At 43.8% G+C, this 11575-nt stretch overlaps 2 protein-coding genes across 2 annotated transcripts in view; both read right to left on the minus strand.

The window, feature by feature from the left end:
- The window catches only part of LOC311033515 (connector enhancer of kinase suppressor of ras 2), a gene marked incomplete at both ends in the record, with an annotated part of 107868 nt that overhangs the window by 9484 nt on the left and 86809 nt on the right, over positions 1-11575 (minus strand). Inside the window, 6 exons of the mRNA XM_084041044.1 lie at positions 48-90; positions 1944-1981; positions 5674-5882; positions 9767-9853; positions 10557-10771; positions 11149-11264. Of these exons, the coding sequence (XP_083897170.1) occupies positions 48-90; positions 1944-1981; positions 5674-5882; positions 9767-9853; positions 10557-10771; positions 11149-11264 (708 nt within the window). The remainder of the gene's footprint in view (positions 1-47; positions 91-1943; positions 1982-5673; positions 5883-9766; positions 9854-10556; positions 10772-11148; positions 11265-11575) is intronic.
- Positions 4172-11575, minus strand: part of LOC311033520 (uncharacterized protein) — a 267268-nt gene continuing 259864 nt past the window's right edge. Inside the window, exon 3 of the transcript XR_014599491.1 lies at positions 4172-4182. The gene's annotated coding sequence lies outside the window, so the exon portion shown is untranslated. The remainder of the gene's footprint in view (positions 4183-11575) is intronic.

Raw genomic sequence — 11575 nt, forward strand, 5'->3', positions numbered from 1 at the left:
TGGAATCACAAAGAGTTACACCCTACTTCTCTGTGTGGTCCTCCTACCTTCCTCATGGAGGCTGCTCCTGAACTTCCCGAACCAGAATACCTACAGAAAAACAGGGACAGCTCTATTAGTGCAGTGATAGACACGCCATTAGGACATGAAAGTTACAGAGATATTACATGAGAGGGTGTGCATTCTTTTTTTCTTTTTTACGTTTTTAAATGTTTATCCCACGATTTTGCAACCACATTTTTTTCACCCAATTTTTCACCCCAATTGTCTACAGTAAGTAATCCTGGGCAGTACACTCCCTCTGCCAGCCTAGGGAGAGCCCAGAGCCGAGCTCATGCCTCCTTCAAAGCATGAGAGCTAAGAAGCCGCTACTTATCACCTGACAGGGGGGGGAGTTTCCCCGGTTGGACGTAGCGCGTGGAAGGAACACGTTATTCCAACCAGTTCCTTTCCCCTCCATCAGACGCCCCGGCTGACCCGGGGGAGGCAGGCATCACTGTCGTGCCAGCGGTGATGGTAAAGCACAGCCTCTCGTGTAATATTGCAAGTATACAACGGTTACCAACTACCAACTAGGGCAATTCACACAATTTTCTTTTTTATAATAATAAAAACTTTTTTGTTGTGTTATCTTCGATTCCCTGGAAATACATGGGGTCTGACTGAGGCAATGTCTAGCCCCTGTTGAGTCAGCCAGCCAACTTGAACAGCTAATGACTTCTCGAGATCGCAGCATTTCCCAAAACTGATAGACATAGATACACAAAACTGCCTTGCTAGCTCAATCTTGTTGCAAACCAAGATATACAGTATGAAGAAAAACAATCTTCATGGACAGATTTAGCTACTACTGTAAGTCTGTGAACTTCACATGCAGTTATTAACTGGCAGCACTGTGTCACCGGCGGAGCTTCTAGTGACATCAAGACTGAACAGTAGTTTATATTTCTAATCAATGGTGGAGTCATACTTATAGTGATTAGGCCTTTTTCATTTGAGCACAGCTAGTGTGCTGTCATGCTGATTTGATCACATTCTCTTTTTTTTTTCCTTTTACCCTTTTTCTCTCGAATATTTTTTCAAAGTGAGGAGCCCCCATCGGGAGGACATAGCTTTCCAGTGTTTGTAGAGCTTATAGCCTGCTTAACTTTACGCAGTTGCAGCAAACTTGTTTTTTCCTCTGTGAATTCATCACTGACCCAGCTTCTCCTCTCCTCTCCAGAACTTAATTGGCATAATGACTAAATTGGGGAAACGAATGCTTAAAAATATTTGGCTATGATAAAATAAATGTTATGTAATTTAGCTTTTATTTCCATCATGGTTCACGGCTCCGTCTTGCACAGATTCAACCATTCCACCAGATATTTTAATGTATGCTTCACATGCAGAAATGTGACCAGATTCAGTTCCATGCACGGATTGTGTAATTAGTTGCTGCCTTAAGCCTAATTTATAGTTAATTAATTATAGTTATCACACTTTGTCGCCGTGCGGCAAAGTGTGATTCAGACATAAGTGAATCAAATGTTCACGCAGATTGTGAGCGCAAGTTGCTGAGAAGACAAATTGCCCTGCACCTTCCAGGTACATACTGTAAATGTGAGTAAAAATCATAAACTGCGCATGAAATCATAAACTGTACATTGTTGTCCTGATTCTGCGACACATTCCTTGTTTTCTTAAGTATCTGAAATTACTGTGTTAGTTTAAGTGTCTATTTCTGTTGATTTCTATTGCTGATGTACCTTCTTTTGGCTGCTGAAATGACTATTTCTCCTCAGGGATAAAAAGAGCATTTATCCTGTTTTACATCAATTACAAGCATATGAACACGCACACGCACACGCACACGCACACACAACGCACACTCACACTCACACTCACACACACACACACACACACACACACACACACACACACACACACACACACACGCTCACCTGTCTGTTGTATCTGCACGCAGTGTGTCTGCACCTCTCTGTAGGACAGAGATGAGAGGAGAGGAGAAACATTAAGGTAAGCATAAGCTTGTTACCACAGAAGAGTGCAGTAATGTGTTACCCCAAAAGATATGACTCACCACTGTGTGCGAGACACACACACACACACACACACACACACACACACACACACACACACACACACACACACACACACACACACACACACACACACACACACACACACACACACCTTGCACCAGTCAGTGTGAACTGCGAGAGACGCAGAGAGCTTCTGTAAGCCTGGTTGCTGCGTGCGTGCATGCGTGCGTGTGTGTGTGTGTGTGTGTGTGTGTGTGTGTGTGTGTGTGTGTGTGTGTGTGTGTGTGTGTGTGTGTGTGTGTGTGTGTGTGTGTGTGTGTGTGTGTGTGTGTGTGTGTGTGTGTGTGTGCGTGTGTGAGCACAGTCTGTCAGTGGCTCTTGTAATTGGTCTGGGTCATGCTGAGTCATACCTACCTACTGTGTGCAAACAGAATAAACTCCTATTTAGTCTCAGGCACGTCTGAGGTGATGAGGATACTAAGATGAGTCGCGAGATGGTTACTCTGCATACAAATGTAACCTGTGTGTGTGTGTGTGTGTGTGTGTGTGTGTGTGCACATACGCACGTGAACGTGCGTACGTGCCTGCGTGTGAGCGTCCGAGTGACAATAATGACTTTATTGTACTTCAGACAAAATTCTTTGCATATCATAGGCTATCAGTAGGCTAAATACAAAATATTATTATTATATGACTTATAATCACACTATAATGCTTTTATACTTGGGTCCCCATACAGATGAGTCATGATAAAATGCTTTATAATGTGTTGATTATTGTTATAAAGCATTATAACTATGTTGTTCTTATAACTATAATTATACAGCATTATAAGTTGAGTATAATGCATTATAAGTATGCATGTGTCACAATGTCTATTTCACAAATTCTAGGGATATTTGGCCCTCACAAGTATAGCTATACAAGTACACACGCGCGCTCTCTCTCTCTCACACGCACGCACGCACGCACGCACGCACGCACGCACGCACGCACGCACGCACGCACGCACACACACACACACACACACACACACACACACACACACACACACACACACACACACACACACACACACACACACACACACACACACACACACACACACACACACACACACACACACACAATCTGTGACCTCTTCAGGCTGTCCTCTTCAGTCTGTCCTCTTACAAGAGTAATCTCCATGTCTGTAGGACAGAACATAGTGTCCGCACCAGTTGCGGAAGAGGTACCCCCAATTTTTCACTTCACTTTTCACTAAATTGTCTATTTTCGAATAAGGCTTAAGTGATGAGGCTTATGTTGTGAAAATAGGCCTAATTGTAGTGAAGTAAAAAGTACAATATTTGCCAGAAAAATATAGTGGATGGACATGTTAAGTGTTATCTTTGATGTGTCGCTAATCACTCACCAACGTAGAAAGGGCCGTTGAGTTATTTCAGAGATTCCCCTATTGTCTAGTCTGGCGACCCCCTCCGTTGGCATAATTGGAGGCGCGTGGAAGGCTGAAATTCGCCTAATATAACCGATACAAAGTTAGTTTTTTCTCTACTCCTGCTCATAGTGGAGTCTCATGATACTCAAACATGCACTGAATGTCGTAGACGAGGCAACGTTCGTTCAGAACGAGATGACGCTGTTTGCTTGTTTCTTATAGACGCCAGGTTCTATGGAAGAAACAAGCAACAAGCGTCATCTCGTTCTGAACGAACGGTGGCTCGTCTGCGACATTCAGTGCATGTTTGAGTATCATGAGACTCCACTATGAGCAGGAGTAGAGAAAAAACTAACTTTGCATCGGTTATATAATAGTCCAGGGGCCAAGCCATATTTTGGTACCACCTAAGGTGACCGTAAAGTTTTTGTATTTTTGTCTTCCTACATGTCTCTAGTTTATATTTTGGTATGATAACCCTTCCAATCTTGTAGCTTAATGGCAGTTATCACTACCTACCGGCTAATGTATCCGGTAGGAGACACAAAGTAGAATCTTTGTGTCTCCTACACCCGGGCATCAAATTATTGCGACAAAAAACAAATATATCCATGTATTCAAGGCTTCATGGGGTGTGCAATTGATAGAAAATAAATATTTTTTTGGGTGAACTCCTCCTTTAAGTTTTTCAGGGGGACTCTCTACCCATTCAGCTATGACCACCCTAGACCGAAGGAGGGTCAACTTTTACAAGCTTATGGAAAGCAGTCTTTTTGCAAACACCAAGAATCTGAGAAGTTATCAATTGCACACCCCATGAAGCCTTGAATACATGGATATATTTTGTTTTTTGTCGCAATAATTTGATGCCCGGGTGTAGGAGACACAAAGATTCTACTTTGTGTCTCCTACCGGATACATTAGCCGGTAGGTAGTGATAACTGCCATTAAGCTACAAGATTGGAAGGGTTATCATACCAAAATATAAACTAGAGACATGTAGGAAGACAAAAATACAAAAACTTTACGGTCACCTTAGGTGGTACCAATTTGTGAAAATATCAGTGTTGGCCCCTGGACTATAAGGCGAATTTCAGCCTTCCATTATGCCAACGGAGGGGGTCGCCAGACTGGACAATAGGGGAATCTCTGAAATAACTCAACGGCCCTTTCTACGTTGGTGAGTGATTAGCGACACATCAAAGATAACACTTAACATGTCCGGATCTCTCCTTTAATGATTTGAACATGCACGGTACATCAGAGTTAACCCGTTCAACTTCTTGTTTTTGTCCAAAATGACTATACACGTTTTGTAGCAATTGAAGAAATATCAGCCCGGCCCTTAATTGTCGAATGCCTCAAGCATATCATAATAACGTATTCTTTACTATACATATCATTTTCCAAATATTATATTTTTAAACATTTTTAGGGAAAAAAAAACAATTTAACGTCAAGGTGCCCACTCTTCTTTGATGCCCACTCTTCTTACCCTCTGACCACATTCATTTCAAACATTAACATTCTCTCATTCCTCATCAAACTCCAATTATGATCAAAACAACATTTAAATCTATATTATATATTTTTAAAGCAAAAGAAACTAACCTCAACCTGCGTGCGTGTGCGTGTGCGTGTGCGTGTCTGTGTGTGTGTGTGTGTGTGTGTGTGTGTGTGTGTGTGTGTGTGTGTGTGTGTGTGTGTGTGTGTGTGTGTGTGTGTGTGTGTACAGTATACGCAGTGGTGGAAAGTAACGAAGTACATTTACTTAAGTACTGTACTTAAGTACAATTTTGAGGTATTTGTATTTTGTATTTTACTCCACTACAATTATTTGAAAACTTTAGTAACTAGTTACTTTTCAGATATAAATTATGATATATTGTAATGAAACATACATTAACCACTTTAGCCCTATTTTATACCGAGGCTATTTGAAAATAGACGATCTACAAGCTCATCGCGACACGTTGTGAGCTATTTTCAAATATTTAGTACTTTTACTTTTGGCACTTTAAGTACATTTTGATGCCAATACTTTTGTACTTTTACTCAAGTAAATTTTGAATTTTGGACTTTTACTTGTAACAGAGTATTTTTATATTGCAGTATTGGTACTTTTACTTAAGTAAAGAATGTAAGTACTTTTTCCACCACTGAGTATACGTGCGCGTGGCCGGTACATACTTGCATGGCGTCGACCGGCTGGTCCAGGCGCAGGGTGGAGGACAGCATGGAGGGGCTGATGGGAAAGCTGGGGCTGCTGGGATTGCGACTCTTGCGTCGGGAGCGCCGCGTGGAGTCCCTGCGGCTCTCCCTCCCCAGACCCTCAGGCTCCTCCTCGATCACCAGGATCTTATCATCGCTAAGGTAACGCAGGAGGGAGTTGTCCGAGTCTGTTAGGACACACACACACACACACACACACACACAGACAGAGAGAGAGAGAGAGAGAGAGAGAGAGAGAGAGAGAGAGAGAGAGAGAGAGAGAGAGAGAAGGAGGAAGGGAGAGAGGGACAGGGAGAAAGAGATGGAGAAAAAGGTGGAGAGAGATAGAGATGGGGAGAGAGAAGTGGGGAGAGAGAGATGGAGAGAGAGAGAGAGAGAGAGAGAGAGAGAGAGAGAGAGAGAGAGAGAGGAGTGGTTAGACATATTCTGCGTGACGGAGGAGAGGAGTGCTCTGATGGAGAGAGAGGAACCATAGGAGGTGAGTCATTATCACCCTGAAGGAGAGGGAGAGAAACTAAGGACAGAAGTAAACAAGAGTGAACAGAACCGAGACAGTTAGTAATAAACAAAGGACCAAAAATGGGTAAACACCAAAAGCTTAAGGGGGAACTTTGGGGACATCCCGCAAATGACCAAAAATAGGAAACACAAAAGCTTAAGGGGGAACTTTGAAGACACCCTGCAAATGACAAAAAAATAGGAAACACAAAAGCTTAAGGGGGAACTTTGGGGACACCCCGATGGTTCATAGAGTAAGAGCATATACCACATAAATATAAGGCTCTATAGTTCTTCCTGCACTTCAAATTTGACCTAAGGCCCTTTGCTGCATGTCATCCCCTCTCTTGCCCGCTGTTCCTGTCTCTCAGTCTGTTCACTGTCCTATTGAACGTAACACTTCCTAAAGGGTTCTGTGGGTCAAGAACTAGTGATGGAAGCTCGCCACCTGCTTACGTAAAATAACATAAAAACCACGTCAATATGTATTGGCTGGAAGTGATTTTCCGGTCAAGCTCTTAACGGGCATGCAAACACCCCCTACTGTAGGTGAAAAAGGTGACAACATGTTGTTGTTTGTTCGGGTCAGGTGTCACACAATTGGCCTATTTGGATTCAAAGTGTTCCGTTGCCTTGGTATCTTCGCTCCAGTTGGAAAATCCCAAGTGAGGCGACATTCGCCTCACGTTTACCAACGCTAACCAGCTGCGACCAAGCGTTTCAAGCAACTACAGAGATATTTTTTCTTGCGATGGGAATTAATGCACCTTTACACAGACACAGAGAACGCATTGTGAAGTGTTAAGCCTGATTTCCACATGTCCTCCTCACAACAAAATGATATGATTCATTTCAAATGCCGGCAAAGTTCTCCATGAACTACTGGTTGAAAAAGTTAAGGCGGTACGCTAACCATACTGTGACAGCGTGGGTGACACCGTGGTGCAGAAGGCCTGAAACTGTTCGTATTATCTGAGACGGATCTACTGTCATTGCTGTCACACCCACGCCAGTCTGCTATCACACCGACTTAAAAGATCACCGTTAATAAATCTCATCAGTCGGCCGTGTGCTAATTAAGCTCACTAATGGTCTTCATAGTAGCAGCTTCTCACCTCGTCAGGCAGCAAAGCATTAAATACGAAAAGACAAGCGAGAATTTGGCGAAAGTGTGAGCGAGGAAAGGCAAAGAAAGGAAAGGTGTAAGCGAGGGAACAGAGAGAGGGAGAGAGAGAGAGAGAGAGAGAGAGATACAGTTACAGAGCCCCTCACCCTCCCTCAACGGTAGTATTGTGTTTTTAATGTTATTCATAGACTTTCTGGTGGAGAGTGGAGGATCCTCGGCAGAATACTGATGATGGCGTCTCGCTGCAGAACGTTCAACGGGTGGGAGGACAGGAGAGATGAGTCCACCCAGAGTTCAAAACTGTTAAAGGGGAAATCTTTACCATACGCTCGGTTACGAGAAAAGGCGCGTTTGACGTCATCAGACATATACTTCTCTATTTCGCTGAGAAATACACAGAAGACGTAATAAGGCATTTTTTTTCTCACATTATACAGTATGTATGATCTCCTCACATCAGAACAAATGTGATTCAGGTTCAAAATGGTCAAAGTTTGCCTTTAACTGGATTTTGGATCCAAACTGTGTCTATACATGATTGAGGGAAGACAGATGAGACTAAACCAACTCTGTCTCAGAGGATCCGGACACCATGACTAGTTGCTATACATGCTGTACTTTAAAAGGACCATACCATTACTTTCTGCATGTCTTAGCCCATTGACAAAAATGGCATATACCTTCCATTACTGCAGACAATATTTAGAAGCATACCATCGTTTTTGTTGAAAACTTGGTTTCAATTAATTTCAGTTTAAGTTAGAAACCAACTTGAAAAGACTTGAAACTTGCTTGAAAGAGGTAAACCATCACAGGGAATTTTATGCAGCCTGTACTTGTCATCAAAGCTACGTTTTTGGAATGGTACATAATACATTCTTGTGCTAGTTCATAGAGTGGTAGAGAAAAATGACTTGCCTGTTAGCCAGTCTCATTTTCATAGCCTTTTAATGAAAGAACGTACCAAATTCCCATTATCCCTTTCACAATGTCAGCCTTTGCTTACGGTTTGTCTTCTGGGGTTGATTTTCTGACAACATAGGTCATTAATACAATGCTGTTCGGCAGTCATGACAGCACCTGAACGCACCATACTGCCAATCTTTTCAATCTGAGCTTTCAACTGCATTTAAAAACGTAACATTGACAACAAATAAAGGTGTTGTCAAGGCTCTCTAAGTTGATTTTCAAACTGTCCTGAAATGAATGGAAACCAAAAGCTTCCTGGAAGGTAGAAACAAATGCAGAGAATCCTTCGTACATACTGTACGCGACTTGTAGTCAATGGGCAAAAACATGCAAAAACACGGTTATGGTCCTTTAAAGGGGCTTGAAACCCTAGGCCCATTTTGTACTGTAGCTTGTTTTCCTGTACAGGTTAAAAACTACAGGAGGGTTAAAAACATGGCAGGCTGATCTTATAGTGCATGGAAGCATGTACTAATACACTAATGCTATATTCACATGGCAGCTACAAAGATACAGGCTACCATTATTTGTCAATGGAAGCCAGCACCATGACAATACAACGATGTTTGTAGCTACTACAAAAGCTAAAACAGCTACAAAGGTACAAAAAAGGTTGAGCTGGTTTCAACTTCAGCTACAAAGCTACATAATTATATTCTGTATAGCGTTGTATCTTTGTATCTTTTGTATCTGCCGGTGTGAACGCAGCATGATGTAAGCAATCCAGCTGCAGGCCACACAATTAATAATGGGTGCGTTCGATTTAGGCGTGCCAATGTGCAAGCATTGGCATTATCACACCTAAAGACCTAAATCTAACACACCCATTATTAAAGGGATAGTTCACCCCCAAATTACTTTTTTTCTATCGATTACTCACCCCATGGAGACTTGAATTCATGGAGATTTTGTTGTTTTTGCCGCATTCCTAAGTCAATAATTTGATGACCTGCGGAGCCTCAAAGTGTCAACTTTGAGTGTCCTACCGGAGAGATTAGCATCTTTCCGCCGGTCATCAAATTATTGGCTCAGGAATGCAACAAAAACTAAAAAATCTCCATGAATTCAAGGCTTCATGGGGTGTGTAATTGATAGAAAATACATTTTTTTGGGGTGAACTACTACGTTAATTGTATTAGCTACCACTATATTGCTTACTTTACTATATTTACTATATTGCTTACTCTATTATAATAACGTCAGCCTGCCATGCTTTTACCCTTATGTAGTTTTTAACCTGTACAGGAAAAACAAACTACAAACTTGGTCCAGGGTTTCACCGCCCTTTAATGGCAGTATGGTATGTTTCACAACCACATCACCATGGACAACTGCATGATGAGCTGAGATGTTTGAGCTGAACATGAAGCAAAGCACGGCATCAAGAATACTGTGTGTGTGTGTGTCTGTGCAAGCGCATGTGTGCGCACGTGTGTGTCTGTGCGGGTGTGTGTATACCTCGACTCCCTCTCTTGCCCATGCTGGGTTCCTTGGCCTCGGCCATCCAATTATATTCCGGGGGCATGGAAACAGGTCTGAGGTCACCTGGAACGACCAATCAGCAGTCAGAGAGTGGGCTGGGTGGGGGGGGGGGGGATTAGGGAGCGGGAGGCTGGATGACACGGAGAACGTGTGGGTGAGGACTGGAACAGAGAGGTAAGCGGAGAAGAGGTGGCTGTTTTGGTACAGGCTTGGGAGGGGGGAGTTGGGAGAGTTTGACTGGGGGTTAAGGCGGAGGTTTTTGCTGGGTTGTGGGGGGTTAGGGTGTCGGTATGGGTGGAGGATTGGGTGGGGGTTAGGGTGCTGGTATGGGTGAGGGGTTGGGTAGAGGTTTGGGTATCAGGTTTTGGGATGGGGTTCGGGTAGGGATTTGGGAGGGAGTATGGGAGGGGGTTTGGGTGGGAGTTTGGGTGGGGGGGGGTGGTAAAGGACTGGAGACAATCTGGGGGTCCCCTGGACCTGAATGGATGGACCCCTGTGTCACGTGGATCAGTGTGCTCGGGACAGTGTGCAACGCGAGGTATTACAGTAGACACACACACACACACACACACACAGACAAACAGAGCCGTGTAGCGCATGACTGACAGACCATACAAACACATGGAAAGAGCTCAGAAAACATGGATGGAGGAAAAGGGGGGGAGGGGGTGTGGTGGAGGCCAGACAGGGGTCTGTCTCAAGCCTGGTGAGTTCACAGAGACTGACACCAGACCCCTTACTCTCTCTCTCTCTCTCTCTCTCTTACCATGCGTGGGGGTCTTGTCACGCCTGCGGACCCCTGTGTTGCGGCCCCCTCGGTCGTAGTCGGGCCCCGGGGGTCCGTCTCCCTCCAGCAGGGAGAAGTACTGGCCGCTGTCCTGGTCCAGGTAGTAGCTGATGGCCTCCGAGCCTTTAGAACCGGACTGGGAGCCGACGGTGTAGCGGCTGATCTCGTCACATGACATCAGGCCCAGCTCATCCCTGACACACACAAGAGGAACAGGGTTGCCATGTCTGCTTATTAGAAGCGACTTTGGGATTGTTTTTATGTAATGTTGCTTGTATATACAGTATTGGTAGTTGTGGGTTGTGGTTTTTCGGGCTTGATTCTAAAGTGTAGTTGCTTATTTGGGCATCGCGCTTCTTAAAGATTCTGAAACATTTTCACGTCAAGGACCCCAAAATGTATATGTACAGTATTTGTCCACGTAAATACTGTACAGATACGTGTGTGTGTGTGTGTGTGTGTGTGTGTGTGTGTGTGTGTGTGTGTGTGTGTGTGTGTGTGTGTGTGTGTGTGTGTGTGTGTGTGTGTATGCGCGCGCGCGTGCACGCGTGCGTGTGTGTGTGTCTCTGACCTGGTGCCATACAGTCCAGAGACAGGGGACAGTATGAAGACGTCCTGCATGCTGGGGTTGCCCCCCAACGTCCCAACTGGGGTCGGGGACATACTGGTTGGACTGGTGGGGATAGGCTGGTACAGATGGTAGAGAGAGAGACAGACAGACAGACAGACAGACAGACAGACAGACAGAGATGTCAATGTATTTTCCTTGTTTTCATTCCACATGGCTCAAAATACTGTTTATCTTATATATCTTGCATATCAATAAAGCAAAATGAACTGAATTCATTAGAAAGAGAGGCAGAAGGAGGAAGTTGAAAAAACAGGAACAAATGTTGAATTTATCAATCATTTTTTCCCTTTTGTATTTATTTTCCTGTATTGTTTTGTGCAAACAGCATGAGACCGCATTCTATCAGAAACGCTGCTCGCATAGTGAT

This window comes from Gymnoscopelus microlampas, assembly GCF_963454915.1.
Source record: "Gymnoscopelus microlampas genome assembly, chromosome: 18".
NCBI lineage: Eukaryota > Metazoa > Chordata > Actinopteri > Myctophiformes > Myctophidae > Gymnoscopelus > Gymnoscopelus microlampas.